Genomic DNA, 17,523 nt, shown 5'->3' on the forward strand with positions numbered 1-17,523 from the left:
CGTGGGGGAACTCTCAGGATAAGTAATGTGGGGGAGTCACACCAGGTGTACACCGGCGCGCTGGATGGCGATTTAATTAGGAGAGCGACGAGGAGATTGGCCATCCATCATCCTGTAACTATTCATCAGGTTGCAATTTGCGCCGGAGCTTCCTGGCGCGGCCGAGGGTGGAGAGAGAGAGACGGTTTGATTCATGGCGAGAGCATTACGTCTTAATTGCTTCTTACCGAGTTTGGGAGAGCGAGATCGTTTATGGCGTTCATTAAACATAAAGCTGTCCTCCTCCCGGGAAGAGGGAGAGCGCGCAAATGGATTAGAGGAGACCCTGGTGTCAAATCGGCAGGTGCTGGCGGCACGCAGGCGTTTGGAGAAAGGATGGAGACATGAAGGTCACGCCAGCGGAGGCACGGTAGTCAATGACTGTCCCCTTTCTATTATATACTGGAGAATGCAGCCAGACCTCCATTACAGCAGGGTCTGGAGGCGTGAACGGGGGAAATTCCTCATGCACCAGGTATACAATGCAGATTATCGGCTCAACCGAGGAAACATAATGAGGACTAAGGAGACATAGGGCAGAGAAAATCCATATTCGACCGACTGTAAAGGGGGAGGAGTTTCACAAAGGGGGTGTGGCTTAGCTTCCGATTTCCATTTCGTACAGTGCAGGACGCCGTCACCAACCCAGGGACGGACCCCACCTGGACGAGCAATGGATGCAACTCCAGGAAAACCACCATGACTTACCTTTCAGCGCTGATGTACTGTGAGGGCACGGATGCACACTGCACCCCGGCTACTTGCACCCACACCTCTCTGAAGTACAAGCCGAGGTTGGCCCCTGTAATGGTCACCCGTGTCCCTCCCTCTCTGGGGCCAGTGAGAGGATGGATCTGTGGAAGGAGGACAGAAGATTGGAATAGGACAGCGGAAAAGAAAACCGGTGATAAAGCTTTAGATTCCCCTTTAAATGGCAGCAGTTTTGTCCCTATGACACTGGCTGACCTGTTACATGTGCGCTTGGCAGCTGAAGGCGTCTGTGTCGGTCTCATGTTCATATGTGTCCACATTGCTGAGAAAAATGATGTTTTAATATATGCAAATGAGCATCTAGGTGCAACGGGGGCGTTACCATTACACCTAGAGGCTCTGTTCTCTCTGCAACTGCCGCATCCCCTGCACTTTGACAGGCTGTAAAAACACCAAGACACCTGGAACTGTTAAGCAAAGTGGAAAGGATGTGGCTGTTGCAGAGAGAGCAGAGCCTCTAGGTGTAATGGTAACGCCCCCGTTGCTCCTAGAGGCTCATTTGCATATATTAAAACATCATTTTTCTCAGCAATGCGGGCACATATGAACATGAGACCGACACAGATGCCTTCAGCTGCCAACAGGTCAGCCGGCGTCATGGGTACAAAACTGCTGACAGGTGCCCCTTAAAGCCACACAGCTGCCCGTTAAAAGGGGCGCTTAGCCCAAACGACACTATAACAGACCCGACCATTGCGCCATAGTAGTCGTCTAGGTCATCATCTCACCCGGTGACCTACCTCATAGATCTGGGGGTTGGTACAGCGGGTGTTCCTTTTGCTGAGATGCATCCAGTTGGCCTTGGAGTTGGGGCAGTACTGTCGCAGGAGGCATTTCCCTTCCGACACGCACCAGCCACACTCGAAGCGCGGATCTGCCTTGAGACACAGGCCGCAGCTGTCGCGCTGAGCCGGACACTTGTAGAGCAGAGCTGTGGGGAGACGCGTACCGTGAGGGGCGCCGTACTCGCGCTATATGGCGGCGGAAAGCCATTTTATTCTTTACCTTTGAAGGCCGCTGGTTTGTCGATGTAAAAATGCCCGTCCCACACTATGGAGAAGTCGACCGTCAGGTCTCCGGACTCGTTCCCTTCATACGTGTACTGCGGGAGAAGACAGAGAAAAGCATGAATGGGGGAAGGGGCGCGGAGACCCCATGTAAACATTGCCCACGTTGGATTTGAACCCCAGTGATTCAATGCCGACCACACACAGGGGGCCCACGCACACAAATCCGCACTGTTAAAAGCTAATGAGGATTTCTCTCATTCGTGCAACTGAAAGCAAATGTTTTGCACATCTAGAAAGGGACGTCGAGCGTTTTAGGGTCAATGGCGGACCCCCATGACGAACGTGGATTGGCGACACGTGGTGTGACAGTGCTGGGGGAGGTCACGCGGGGTCTTGGCAGCAACAAAGGAGGATGCAGGACGAGGTGCTGAGATGAAAGGCTCCTGCGGTCCCCCTCCTGTTGCTATAGCAACAGAAGAGCTCTGTCCCCATAGCAACCTCCAGCATCTGCTTCCTCATTTAAAATATAACCACACCCATCATCTGCCATCGAGCCGGGGGATGGAGGGATTAACCCCTTGCATGCTGCAGGATGGACACCAACCGGTTTGCTGGTCATGCCTAAGAATGAAAGGCAATTAACCTGCGACTCAGAAGTTGATTTGATTTCCGCTGCTTTCTCTTCCTTGCAGAGGGTTGCACTCAGCTGCATGTCGGTGACCAGCTCTGCTATGCCCGGCAATGCAACGCTCTGCAAATGGTGCATGACCACTGTCAGAGCGACCGACTATTGGTGTCAATGGATGCCATTGCGATCATATAGTGCCGCCATCTGGCACACTTCCAGCAGGTCATACACTGGAGGCAGCTGTCATTGGGCAGTGACACCACAAGTATATGTAAAGGCGGGCACTAATCTGCCGCAGACCTGTAAGGTGTCCGCTCACCGGGTGTAACCAGATTCACGTAGCAGATAACGCTCGCTCTGTGGTCACATTTTACTGAGGTGTGAATACTGTGTGCTGCATGCTCGCACGTAGGGTGGTGTACAGCCATATAGAGCTTCCGCCCCTAAAGAACATTCCCCTGCAGGAGATACTTCAGGACTTAAAGGGGTATTCTGCTTGTAGCAAGTTATCTCCTATCCACAGAATGGGGCAGGGATCAGCAACCTCCAAGCTGCTGAAACTACAACTCCCAGAATACCACCTTCACTCCAGTGGGAGTCGCAAGAACAGCCGAGCAAGTGTGCACGCTGGGAGTTGTAGTTTCACAGCAGCTGGAGTGCTGAAGGTTGCTGACCCATGGAATAAGGGGATAGCCATTAGATCAGCGGAGGTCCGTTCAAGAGAACCCCCCCAGAAAGGAACAGAGCGTCAGGCACTGCTGCTCCTCTTATCTATGTGGGGACTCCGCAGATAGCAGGGTGCAGCCATAGAGATGAATGGAGCAGCAGTGGGCAAGCTCGACCTACCGCACCGCTCATTCCCAGCGCTAGCACCCCCAATCTATTCATTATCCCCTATCCTGTGGATAGGGAATACCTTGCTACAACCGGAATACCCCTTTAAAGGTGGCCAGCTGAACCCTTTCTCTGGGCATGCATGTGCCCTGAATTTAGAAAGACTCTACCAGACACCTTTCCCCGAGATCAAAAAGATCAGTGTTTTCTGACATTTTTGTATTGTGGCCTATCCTCAATAGGAGATGGGTGGGGGTCTGACTCCAGGCACTCCTGCCAATCAGCTGTTTGAAGAGGCCATGGTGCTCTGGCGAGGGCTGCAGCCTCTTCCTAGGCCACGGATGTCACGTTCTTCGGTCACGTGGCCTAGGCGCAGCTCATCACCATTGAAGTGAGCTGCAATACCAAGCACAGCCACTATACAATGGACGGCGCTGTGCTTGGCAAGCTGCAAACAGCAGATCGGTGGGACTCCCTGTGTCGGACCCCCTCTGATCTGGTATTGATGACCAATCGTGGGGATAGGCTACCAATATGAAAATCCCCTTTAAAAACCATAGCATGCCCAATTCTCATCCTCCCCAAAATCTACCAATGGGGGGGACATTAGACGGTGGGTCAGCCTCTGGGAAATCGTCATATTCGGCCAACGTTAATGTGTGCGGCCGAGCCTTACCGATGTCTGAATCTGGGAAAGGTGGGTGAAAACCGCCATTACAGCCCCTGTGTAGATTTGCACCCAGCTTTCCCAGAGTCCTGAGCAGCTATATGCACCGACGAGGCGGCATACTCACAGACGTGTTCTGACACTGCACGCTGCTGCTGTTGAAGCGGACGGCCGGGACGCGCTGGACCTTCCCCTCGATGTTGAAGACGCACTCGTAGTTCTTCTGGCCGGACTGGGGCTGCGGGAGATTCTTCGCCTTCAGAGTGATCGGCTGCACCACGCCGACCGGTATCAGGATCTCGCCGGTGGGAATAATCTCCGGGCAGCCCTGCAAGATGGAAGTGAGCGAGACTGAAGGAAGGTGCAGCTAGCGTCACCCATGTTTCCTACTACAGTGGGGGGGAGCAGATGGATAGGTGACCGTGCGTGTCAAAGGGCCCATTATACTCCCCTGCAACATAAGGCGGTATTATACTCACTGCCGCTCTACGGGAGGACACATATAATGTCACTGGAATAAATCACTGGAAAATGGCGAATATTTAGCCTGCTTTTAGGTTTTATGGGCTTAAAAGAGCGTTTCCACGTAAATCTGAGCCTGTCGCCACTTATCACGGAAGCGCATAAACGTGACGGGCATATTTACGGCACGGGCGAGACTCAGATCGAGAGGAATTACAATCAATACAGCACAAAAAAGGAAAAGGATACGATATAATAGCAGAGGGGGAGACCGCCGCCGCCACCATGACATATTTCTTAAAGGGCTACGCACAGGCCAAGAGGTACATATAATGGATTGAAATTCCTTAAAGGGCCACGCACAGGCCAATTGGTACATATAATGGATGACATTTCTTAAAGGGCCACAGACAAGCCAATCGATCCATATAATGCATGACATTTCTTGAAGGACCACGCACAGACTCATTTTGACCCCAGTGCAGCCATCTGCTAGGACCCCCCCACCTTTTTAAGGGTCGACCATCCCCGCAGCCATGCATGCACAGTCACTTTCCATTATGGTGGATGAGAAGCAGCGGCTTTCAACACTTCAGTATAATAATCACGTTAATGTCTCCGTTTTACGCACGCTCCATTAACCCCCCGACATGCTTTCCTCTTAGTGCTGCCCGTCATTTACCCCGACTCCCTGCGGTCAGCCCTGACAGGGAGGCGGCAGACCCCCGGATCTGGACTTTGTATCACTGATTATATATATCCTACCGCACGGAATAACTGTATTACCGCCACGTTGTTGCCCTCGTACATGCAAGTCATCTCAGACGCTTCCTTCCTCGTCCCCCCCCTCCCTCCTGAAGCCCCCAGGAGATAGGCATAGAATGATGAGGGGCCGCGCGCCTCCTACCTACTTACGGCTAGATGCTCAGGAAGGATCCCGTTACCATGGAAACACGGCCCCTCTGCTGCTACTCCGAGCCAATCTACGCGGGTGAGATTTAGGCTAGGGCTGCGTGTATGTAAATGTACCTCTCACGAAGGGGGGAAAGGGATGCACACCAGTATCTGTGTGCACAAACCTGGATTAACCCTCGAGTGCACATGCCTTACCGTTTTTGGCGGTGACCGTTATCTGCCATTTTTGGGCTGGGGGGGGGGGGGGCAACGTCTGAATGGCTTGTGGGCAGACTTACCGCCAATGACCGTGTCATCACTCAGCTTTCCGAGACTCCTGAATAGCACATTAGGCAGCAATGGAGAGTACGACCGGCCAGATCCGCCATGCAGGAGTCTAGAAAGGCGATTGCTACCCAAGCAGTTGCCTGACTTATTCGATAAATCAGTGCATTCATGGTGCAGGCTGTCAAATTAAGGGTTAAATCTGTATCTACTAATGCCAACCGCCATCCTTCTTTGCCAGCCCACTGGGGAGAAAGTTGGCAGAATCGGATTCCTTGCGCTGTGGCGGTTCTATATATACGCGGCATGTATATGGCATTGTTCAGGAGCGATTGACACCCTTCCTGAGGTGTGAGGAAGCGGGGAGTCAGGCGCTCCTGATTAAACACCCGTCCCCTCCGCCCCTTGACACTTTGCGCTGTGTGAATCTCGCTCCCTAACACCAGTGCTTGGCACTGGAACTTGCTGACAAGGTATATGCCAAGCGGCGGGGAGGGCGAGCGTCTTCATCATTAATAAGAATCTCAGGCGCTTACATCCCTTCCAACCGAGGAGACGCTTTACCGTGACGGGGCCCATTCCCCCCCCGGTATAGAGAGGGGTACGCACCTCCGTGTTGTTGACTCGCCCCTCCAGGAAGAAGCACTCGTCCGCGTTGTGGGTGCAGATGTGGCGATATTTGCACCAGTGGCAGGGGTACGGGCTGCTCACACAGGACAGGCACCTGCAAGATACCAAAAAACGGATAACAACTCTTATCATTCGGAAGCGGTCAGTAAAGCACAGTTGGTCTAAATCTCTAGATCAGGACCAACAGGAAATCTATTAAAGGCATCAGCTCTCCGTGCACTTGTCCTTATACAATTAAAAGAGGAAGAGCTGCAGTGCACAGCAAGGGGGACAAAGGAGCACTGTCAGACACTGATGGCTACCTCCGGCACCCTGTGGACTTAAAGGGGTTGTCCCATTACAGCAACTTTATTTCCCTGTCCACAAGTGTCTCATCGAGGAGGTCCGACGTGCTTGGCTCTCTCCGGCAGAACGAAAGGGGAACACAAACCCCTGCGGATTAGACACTCACCCCGTGGATAGTGGATACTTGATGTAATGGGACAACCCCTTTAATGCCGACCGTACAGTTTAGCTGGCGGGTGAGTAGTTGTCCGCCATCTCCACATGCACACTGGGCTTGGCGGAGCATGCATGTGTCCCCAATAAGATGTTCTCTGCCGACGTTTATTGGGCCGTCATAAGATTTTAACTTATCCGCTACCTACAGGATATGGGGCTAGGATTGACTGAACGGTGGGGGTCCCGAATCCCCCCAGTTTGAATGCAGCGGCGGTCGGGTATGCGAGTGCCACTCCCTTCATCTCTATGGGGCTGAGGGAGAAATCCAAGAGTTACTCGGCTACCTCCATAGAGCGGCAGGGCACATGCTCGACCACCGCTCCGCTCATACTGGGGGGACAGGACCCCTAGTGATCAGCAGCCGGACCCCCTCTAATCAATTATCTATCCCCCTGAAGTCTAAATCTCGGGGCAACCCTTTTATGGTTAAAAAAAATCAAAATAAATCTGCAATTTGAGCTTTTATTATTCCCGGTTTCAAGACCTCTGCTTGCAGTCAGTGACAGGCAACTTTGACACTGAAACAAACCCATACAGACCTAATAGTTTTCACAGCTGGGGTTTTGCTACAGTTTCATCAAGCCTAGACAATCTTCTGCAAGTCGAATACATCCTCTCTCCGGTCCTGAAGCCTTCTCTACAACGTACCAGCCCTGGGGTGTGCTGGCTGGGTAGCTCACACAGGATTGTCTAGACCGGATTCAATTGTAACAAACTATCAGATGTGAGAAAGACGATGTCTGTGTTTTCATTCTCTTGTTGTAAATGTGACTATATCGATTCACTGACAGCAAGCAGAAATATTGAAAAAAATGGTGAAAAACTGGAATGCAAGAAACCCGTGTCTCCTCACTGAATGGCCCGGTGTTCAGGCATGCGCCCTGCTGCTCCTCCTTACCGCAGTGCTCCTCATATAGAGAGATTATGGAGTTGCTATTCATGCGATTCCCTAGTCATTCTATAACGTGCCGCGGAGATGTTCCTGCGAGCGACATTCAATGCCAGAGGTGCAGGATATCTCCTCTGCACGCAGCCAGAGTCTCCCATCACTGAGGCATCACTGGTGGAACACCCCCCCCCCCCCCTTCCCAAAACCCCCAAGACACTTACGACTGGAGGACGCTGCAATTGTAGAAGACGAAGTCGGTGCTGGCAAACCTCAGGCCGGTCTCCTTAGACTTCAGATGCAGCTGGACGGTGTGCAGAGCCCCTGCAATACAGACAGATCTCATATTGATAAGTCCCTAAAAAATGGAGCACCCCTTTAAATTTTGCAATGCAACCAATGCTAGCAGCTGGCATCTGATTACTCAGGACAGGACCCAAAGTATTCCCTTGCTGCCTCGAGGGGTGAAGATAAGGGAGAGGAGGACACCTCGCCGCGCGGAAGGGCAGGGTGAGGACAGGTGGCGGAGACTCGGCAGCACCAGTGATGGAGGCAGAGACTGGCGAGATGATTCTGGGCACAGCAGGGTGAAGTCTAGTACGGGATGAATGTGGAGGCCGGCGTGGAATAGCAGAGTGCGCTCCAGCACTGCGCAGCTCATGTGTATGGTTATAGAAGGATCGGGCAGGTTACATTTCAACATGCCTGATCCATTCTTCTCAGGGGAGATAAGCTGCCAGAAACAGCTTATGCCCATCTTCCTATTGAGAACGCGTGCACACTCAGCCAAGCCCTTGGGGGCATCAAGGGAGAAAAGCGGTCAGCCCAAAGAGGGTTCGGGAAAGGGGCTTCTGTGTCTCCATGTACTGGCCGAGCATGCACCCTGCCTACCCAACCTCCGGCAGTCGCACAGTGTTGAGGAGTGGACAAGCGTGACCGCCACTCAGTTCGAACGGGTGAACGCGGGATCCCACCGATCAGACACATATCCCCCAGCCCATGGGCTGGGGGATAAGTATTGTATGCGGGACAATCCCCTTAAGGCTCAGCAGAAAACCTGCACAGGCCTATTACTGGTCACAGCTGATGGTCTGTAACACTTGCATCCAGTCTGGACGATCCTCTGTCAGCTAAAGGGTCTGAGAGGACACGCACAGTCACACAGACCAAATGCTAAATTAGCAGAAGCTCAGCTGTTGGCTAGACTATGTGTTCATGGTCTTTTCAATTCACTGACTGCAAGCAGAGAACTTGAAACTTACTACAAAGTATATTGGAAAGTTGCTGAAATTTCCACGATTTAACTCCATAGTTGCAGCGTCTCACCTTGTCCTCCGGTAATCCCGGGAATGTCCCGCAGAGAAGGGGACGAGCACTGAATGGTTCCATCTCCCAGGACGGCCTCGCTCTCCGCCAAGTCCTCAAACATGCAGGTGACGCCCGCCGACATATTGGGGGCGTTCTGCACGGACAGATTGAGCTGAGGAGAGCAGGAGACACAGTTACTATAATACACTACTGCAGTCCTATGTGAGACCACAGACGACAAACTCAGCTCTGCAGCATCTGCGTGCAGCACCCGTCTTACCTGCAGCTCGGGGACGCTGACGGAGGCGTTATTGGGCGTCACTTCCAGGCGGACACATTGACTCAGGTCACTGGTAAACCGGTGCGGCTCGGACGCCCGCTCACACTCGCTCTCTCGGCAGCACCTGCGGGCGAAAAATCAGCTGTAGTGACCGGAGCAGATACAAGGGGGCGCTAGTGATCTTCACACTTGTACGTCTTGGTAAGATCCCTGCTTGCTTTCTATGAATGGATATGTTGCTGCCAACATCCGCTGCTGTCTAGCTGGTGAGGGTTTGCTACAATTGTATTTATTTGGATACAGTTTACCTGCCCTGATACATTGTACCAAACTACCAGTGCAGGAGGTTTAGGCTACCATGGTTAGCTCAGAGGATTTTATACTTGGATGCAATTGTAGCAAACCCTCAGTTGGGAGAAGTATAGGCAGGTTTTAAGCCTCAGTGTTCCAAGGTGACTGGCAGCAAGCAGAGATCTTGAAGATGGTGACCTACTGAAACACCTGCTACAGCCTGTGAACATGTCCATGTAATATGACAGTTTAGAGGCAAGAACGTGTGTTTGGCGCACGGCTGTGATCAGGTCGCTCTCCGCACACAGAGGCGTAAATATCGCCTGCTGGTCGCCAGATGTGCGAAGACAGCAGTGCGGGGCAACACCCGTCACGTGTGCATGTAAACACCTGTACGTGACACACACGTGTGAGATACTCACACCTTCACCCAACACGACCGCGCCAAGGAGAAAAACTAATTATGTACACAGTGACTGCACCAACAGAATAGTGAGTGCAGCTCTGGAGTATAATACAGGATGTAACTCAGGATCAGTACAGGATAAGTAATGTATGTACACAGTGACTGCACCAGCAGAATAGTGAGTGCAGCTCTGGAGTATAATACAGGATGTAACTCAGGATCAGTACAGGATAAGTAATGTATGTACACAGTGACTGCACCAGCAGAATAGTGAGTGCAGCTCTGGAGTATAATACAGGATGTAACTCAGGATCAGTACAGGATAAGTAATGTAATGTACACAGTGACTGCACCAGCAGAATAGTGAGTGCAGCTCTGCAGTATAATACAGAATGTAACTCAGGATCAGCACAAAATAAGTAATGTATGTACACAGTGACTGCACCAGCAGAATAGTGAGTGCAGCTCTGGAGTATAATACAGGATGTAACTCAGGATCAGTACAGGATAAGTAATGTAATGTACACAGTGACTGCACCAGCAGAATAGTGAGTGCAGCTCTGGAGTATAATACAGGCTGTAACTCAGGATCAGTACAGGATAAGTAATGTATGTACACAGTGACTGCACCAGCAGAATAGTGAGTGCAGCTCTGGAGTATAATACAGAATGTAACTCAGGATCAGTACAGGATAAGTAATGTATGTACACAGTGACTGCACCAGCAGAATAGTGAGTGCAGCTCTGGAGTAAGTCACTCCACTTAGGTAGATTAATTCTGCTCAGTTGTTTTAAGGCTTGTAATTATGTAGCTATTACCGTAACATTTTCATTTATGACCAATTGTAGTAAAATCTTTGCAGTGACATAAAACAATTAACAATTAAATCTATCCCTGTTGGGAAAAATCCCGCAATGAATATTGCTCTTAGTCCACATGATGGTAATAACTTCCTCTGGTTTTGGAGCCCGGTTGCGTCGTGTCCGTGGAGCGCTCGCCTTCTCTCTGGCTTCGGGTGATTTGCGCGCCCCTACTCTCGTCCTGTGTGCACACGCCTCTCATCATCGGCGCTCTCCACCTAGTGCTGTAACCGTTTCGGTTGGAGCCTCGGGCACAGAACGGTTACACACAACCCTCCGAGACGCCCGAGCCGACGAGACGCCTTGTAGATCATCAGTCCTAACACGTTACCAGCCACTCCCCTCCCCCACCCAGTAAACTTTTCTGTAATCCAGCATCTGATCGTCCGGCAATTCTATCCGGAGATCGGATCGGGTCATATTCTATAAAATCCCGACAGATGGCGCTAGAGAGACTTTGCATACCTTGCTCATTTACATATAATCCCCATGCAGCCTGTAAGGTCTCCATAATAATAAAAAATCACTGCACCCCGAGTTACTATAATTTTTTTTTAAAACCAATATCCTCCTATATTAACCATTTCATTTCCAGGCACACGTCTCAACCAATCGCCCGGCCCCTTACATCGAAGGGGTGAAATCAACCGCATGAACGGCGCCGTGGGCTTTCGAATTTTTATACAGAGAGTCCTCCCATGAGTCCCCTAAGCAGGCAATTAAACGTCTACCCTGGCACAGTTCACTGCAAACAAAAGGAAAGGGCACCGTCATGGCGCAGAGGCATTAGCGCATAATGGCCCAGATCCCAATCTCCGGGGGCCACCCCCCCCCCCCTTATGTTCACACCTCATTGTCCTCAATGCCAGTGACCGGAAGGGCTCTGTCTATAAAGTACTTTATTAGCACAAGGCATCCGACATGTCCTAATCTGATCACAGTGCAGGACCCCCGGATCCCTCCGGCCTGAACGATCCCCCCCCCCCCGCAGCCCTATTGTCCGCGGCCGCTTCCTGCTCCCTGGAGAAGAATAGCTGGAGAGAGCCATGGCGGTATATTACAGGAGGACTGAACGGGGGTCAGGGTCGGTCAGTGCCACTGCTTTAATCACCATCATAAAGGGAAGGGGGGGGGGAGAGGGCAACAAGGCCAAAGTGCTGACAGGGAGGAGGGCGCTGACCGGGAGGGTCGTCTGGTGGGCAGCGTGCCTGGGTGCGAAAGGACGGCGCGTAAGATTTACGGTGGTATTAACAGCCCGGCCACTGAATATAAGAGGGGGAGAGGACGCCATATAATTATCAGGACAGGCCGCCCGGCCATTAAGAGGTTTGACCTCTGGAGAGGGAAACCCTTCATCTCGCTATGAATCATACGACCATAAAACAAAATATATAAGAGATTAAGACGGAGCGCGGGATGTTAGCGGAGAGAATTCGCGCCGGTATCAGTTTTCACGCCAAAGATTAAGAAAATTCAAAGCGAGAAGATCAAAGGCACGCTCGACGGCTCTCGCGTACGGCGTATATACTGGGGGCGGGGTAACAGCTGTCCAACCGTGGCGGAATGTACGGCGGTGTGACGCTCAGGGCTCGTCGCAATTACGTCAAGAGTCAAGCCCCTGTGCGATCATCATGACGAATAAAAATATTTACTGGAGGCAAGCAGAGGTCCCGAAAACGCGATGAGACATATCCGTCGCTTTCCGGTGGAGTTCCTTCCCGCTCTGGTTTTAGGTCTCTTTGCATCCAGAGCTGAATTCGCAATTCTGCAGCTTTTTCTCAAACCAGGGAGCAGTGCATTGTGGGAGCACACATGGCGTGGCGTGTAAAGGACCGAGGGAAACCAGCAGCTTTGGACGCGACTGGACGGCTACTCAAAATCCGCCAAAAATGTATAAAGCAAAGTAAAATGGAGGTACGTGTTAAGGGTCACAACCGTATTTGGCAGTCGACACCCCCGCAACCGCAGGGCCTGACGTTCCCCAGATAACAGGCGTTCAGGGAGGATTTTCACATATGTCGGCCATGGCGGCCCGTCCAGCGGAGAAGCTGGAATTTCCACGCTGCCGACAGCTGTGGTGTTGAGAGCGGCGGGCGGACGACTAGAGACACCTGTTATATGGATGAGAGATGCCTGAAAGGGAGGGGGGGGGGGGGGTGCTATGACAGAACTGCTATGGCAGCCCCCGCCGTCAGGAGACAGAAAACACATGGCTGCAGAGCGAGGGAACAGAAATCTGCAGAAACCTGTAAATCAAATGACAGCATCCGCCAGACACAAAGGTTCCTGCGCCTCCCCCCCCCCAGACTCGCAGGTTTATTGTCCTTCCTGCTGGCACATGCACCAATACTATGCATGGCGGGTGGTTGCTAGGGACAGATGTTCCTAGCAACCAGCCTGTCCCAGATCCCGCCTTACGTTTATTACGAGACCCGAGACTTGTCCCAGTCTAATGGGACAAGACAAGTTGGATTTTAACGCGCCAGAGCAGTGGTCGCCCTGCCGCTCCATTCACTCTCTACGGGACTGCTGGAGATCGCCACCATATTGTCAACTGCATACTCACCAACGTAGCAATTGGTAAATTGGGGGAACGCAAGCCCCGCCTGTGGGCACCCCCCAAACTCCCCCGGGACCTCCCATTTATGGGCAAAAAAAACAGCTTTTTTTGGCCTGGGACAGCCAGTCCCTGAAAACCCAGGGACAGTCCCTGCCAATTCTGCACCTCTTGGACCGCCCCACAATACCTACAAAACGCCCGCTTTGGGGTGGGGCTTGCATAAGCCCTGCCCACTTGACAGGATAGTCCCAGCAAAGTTACAAACAGTCCCGATTTTGCAGGGACTATCCGGTCAAAGGGAAAGGGTTTATGCAAGCCCCACCCCAAAGCGGGCATTTTGATATAGGCATTCTGGGGCGGTCCAAGAGGCGCGGCTTAAAAGCACCAATTTCTTCTTTTCAGTGTTGGTCACTCAATGCGATCGTTCTCAGCCGCGATCCACGGCGCGGTCTGGGACGCAGATCCATCGCTGGCCGCCGTCACGCTCATTGACGTCACATGACGGCAGAAAACTGCTTCGGCTGCCCTTTTTTGGACGTCCTGGAGATAGAGTCCCAGAATTAGGGACTATCCACAGAGATTAGCCGCCACAGCACATGACAGACGGGGCTTAGATCCAGCGTACAAAGGGTTAAAGGCAGGCTGTTTGAAGATGGGAGTAGTATTGAGAGACAGGGCGGAGGGGGGGCTCATTAGTGCAGGAGCAGGCAGTCTGCGAGAGCGCTGACATTTCAGGAAAAAAAAAAGTGCCGCCAGGCTGGAGGCACAGAAGCCGTCACCCCGCTGCCTGCGCCCACACTGCTCGCAGACAAACATCCACCGCCGCGAGGGGGCAGCAGGGACGTCAGCGCTCGTCATCACACAGGAACCAGTCAAGTGGACGGAAGAATGGGGCTGATGACAGAAGGTGCACTCTGCGGAGAGAGGAAGTGGGGGGGGGGGGGGGGGTCCTAATCACTGAGGAGATGATGGGGGTCCTGGAGGAGCAGGATGAGGACAGTGACCAGCCCTCTGTATAAACCATTCAACTGTTATATCCATTTATGGGAAAGCTGGGTGACAAACAATATGGCTGCCATGGCCACTGCAGTGCATAAAGGGGTACTCCGGAAACAAACATCGGTTGGTGTTTGACTGCCCTTTCCCATTCAAAGACATGCATGCTCAGCTGAGCCGAGCATGCATGTGCATAGGGAGGTCCGAAGGAATGGTTGCCAAACGAAGGATTGCGTCTAAGGCCAGCCTTGCCTGCATGGAGTCTACAAAAGCTGAGGTGACAACCAATCCTGCCGCCATTACAGCTTCCGCATGGGTTGTCACCCCCACCACTCACCCCTGAATGGTGCATCTACTTTTGCAGTGATACACCCTCAGCTCCGTGCTGCAGATATGGGTCTTGCAGGATTCTGGGAAAGCTGGAGCGCGTGTGTGTGTGTGTGTGTGGGGGGGGGGGGTGCATACAGTGTGGACCCCCCCTTAGTCAGTGACCGATGACTTTGAGCCAGAATCTAACATGGCGGAAAGAATGAAATTGCAAGGAAAACAAGGATTTAGCTGAGACGCCGCACAATGCACTACACACAAGGCAGCGGCCGTGGGCAGAGACCCCCTTCAAATCTATGCAAGCCCCAGGGTCGCCCCTCACAAAGGCGGCATTGTTGCACTGTGATCGGGTTGGATTTGCACAGTTTTAGGTTACAATGAGGGACATTAGAGCCGGGCGGGGGGAGCGATACAAGGCAGGGGCCGGGCCCCGTACAGCAGAAGGTGAGGCCGGAGGACGCTCTGCAGAGACGGCCTTGAGGGGGATTTTGTCACGCAGCTGTGTGTGCGGACCCTCCCCGGGCACCTTCGCTGGATCAGGCTTCTCCAAACAGGATTTGTGCCCCTCCTAATAGGATTAGAAGTGTGGAGCTGCCTGATAATCCAGACCCTCGGCCCCCGCACCGCATCTGAGGGATGCGAGACATGAAGGAGACCGAGGACGCGTCCGAGAGACCGCAGTGAGACCGTCCAGGGTCTGAGACCCCCATCCTGCATCTGAGGGATGCGAGACAAAGAAGACCGAGGGCGCTTCTGAGAGACCACAGTGAGACCGTCCTGGGCCTGAGACCCCCATCCTGCATCTGAGGGATGCGAGACATGAAGGACACCGAGGACGCTTCCGAGAGACCACAGTGAGACCGTCCAGGGTCTGAGACCCCCATCCTGCATCTCAGGGATGCGAGACATGAAGGACACCGAGGGCGCTTCTGAGAGACCACAGTGAGACCGTCCTGAGACTGCATCTTAAGGATGTGAGAGTGAAGAGGGGGCGTGAAAGAGACAGAGGACGTTTCTGAGAGACCACAGTGAGACTGGGCCTGAGACTGCATCTTCAGTATGTGAGAGTGAAGAGGGGGCGTGAAAGAGACAGAGGACGTTTCTGAGAGACCACAGTGAGACTGGGCCTGAGACTGCATCTTCAGTATGTGAGAGTGAAGAGGGGGCGTGAAAGAGACGGAGGACGCTTCTGAGAGACCACAGTATGAGAAGGAGAGACCATCCTGGGTTTGAAACCCCCGTCCTGCATCTTAGGGAAGCAAGGGTGAAAGGGGGCATGAAAGAGACAGAGAATGCTTCTGAGACACCACAGTATGAGACCGAGACCAATCTGCACCTAAATGATGCGAGAGTGAGGTGTGGGGGGTCCTCAGAGACCACGGTATAATACAGAGAGATCCTCTGGGGTCTGAGACCCCCATTCTGCCCAAGCTACCATATGATCATTCCTATGGCGGGAGAGACAGTCAATGGAGACACCTAAATAGTCTCTTTAGAGTCCACATAGAGCAGTCACTATAGGACCGCCATTACAGCTGACGGACCCCCAGAAGATATGTAACTGTACGCCCTAGTTAGAAAGGCTGGTGCAGCATTAAATCCGCTGTCCCTAAGGGACCGCAGGGCGAGCCATTGCCCGAGACCTCGCTCCCCTCGCCAGCTGTCCCTTTCTCTAAAAGCATTCTTTGGAAATTAAACTTGGCCCGGGGCAGACCGCCTGAGTGTCTCATAGAAAGACATCAAACGGCGGTCTCTTCCCCGCTCCCCCGAGACATGAGTGACACGAGACAGGCCCTCGATGGAACGCGGCAGCCCGGCCTGGCGCAGAGAGCAGGTGTAATGACCCCGCCGGGCCTGTGTATGCCATGACAGGAATCCCTGGCATTGACTCGGGGCAGATGTGGGGACCGGGGCCAAGTATACGGCGGCAGCGCGGTGGGTGGGATATTGTTTGCATGTTTTGGGCACATGCAGAAAAGAAAATGACTGGGGGGGGGGGGATGTTTACAGGAGAACCGGCACAAAGCGAGGGATATGTATCATAGTGAAGGAGGAAAATGGGAAAGTAGTCTCGTCCTATATCCCGCTTACACACAGACCATGTCGGGACTGCAACATATTACTATGGAATAAGAGCTCCGCGCCAGGCTGCTGCTGGAAAGCCGACAGAAATATCCACACATTTCCAGACACTTAAAGGGGGTGCAGCAGAAACAAAAAACTTAGGCTGCTTTCCCATTAGCGGTTTCAATTCCGCTATTGAGATCCGTCATAGGGTCACAATACCGGAAGAAAACGCTTCAGTCTTAAGGTAACGGAAGCGTTTTTGCAGATCCCATGACGGAACCGCAAAAAACGCTAGCGTGAAAGTAGCCTTACAGCTGAATAGGTGCTAAGTGTCTGATTACTGGAGGAACCCCAAAGATCACAACAATTGGGGTCCCATGACTCCGGTTTGAACGGAGGAGCTGTAGAGCATGCCCACTACTGCTCCATTCAATCTCTGTGGACTGACTGGGATAGCCAAGAACAGCCGGGACCCTCCCACAATCAAAGGATAAGTGGTCACAGGGGGTCTGAGCTCTGGGACCCCCACCAATTACAACAACTGGAGTCCCATGACTCCGGTTTGAACGGAGGAGCTGTAGAGCATGCCCACTACTGCTCCATTCAATCTCTGAGACTGACGGCGATAACTGAGGACAGTGTTTGGACCCCCCCACAGACAGACATTGGGTAAGTGTCTGAGCTCTGGGACACCCACCAATCACAAGTATAGGAGTCCTGTGACCCCCCATTTGAATAGAGCTGTAGAGCATGCCCACTACTGCTCCATTCAATCTCTGTGGGACTGACTGATAGCCAAGAACAGCCGGGAGCCCCCCAC

General features: G+C 52.6%; 1 protein-coding gene across 1 annotated transcript in view; it reads right to left on the minus strand.

The window, feature by feature from the left end:
* The window catches only part of PLXNA3 (plexin A3), a 72,176-nt gene that overhangs the window by 13,696 nt on the left and 40,957 nt on the right, over window positions 1-17,523 (minus strand). The window contains exons 6-13 of the mRNA XM_044269077.1: window positions 9,196-9,319; window positions 8,934-9,087; window positions 7,832-7,931; window positions 6,200-6,314; window positions 4,077-4,277; window positions 1,816-1,912; window positions 1,551-1,741; window positions 748-893 (exon numbers count right to left, since the gene is read on the minus strand). Of these exons, the coding sequence (XP_044125012.1) occupies window positions 748-893; window positions 1,551-1,741; window positions 1,816-1,912; window positions 4,077-4,277; window positions 6,200-6,314; window positions 7,832-7,931; window positions 8,934-9,087; window positions 9,196-9,319 (1,128 nt within the window). The remainder of the gene's footprint in view (window positions 1-747; window positions 894-1,550; window positions 1,742-1,815; window positions 1,913-4,076; window positions 4,278-6,199; window positions 6,315-7,831; window positions 7,932-8,933; window positions 9,088-9,195; window positions 9,320-17,523) is intronic.

This window comes from Bufo gargarizans, chromosome 9 (assembly GCF_014858855.1).
Source record: "Bufo gargarizans isolate SCDJY-AF-19 chromosome 9, ASM1485885v1, whole genome shotgun sequence".
Classification (NCBI taxonomy): domain Eukaryota; kingdom Metazoa; phylum Chordata; class Amphibia; order Anura; family Bufonidae; genus Bufo; species Bufo gargarizans.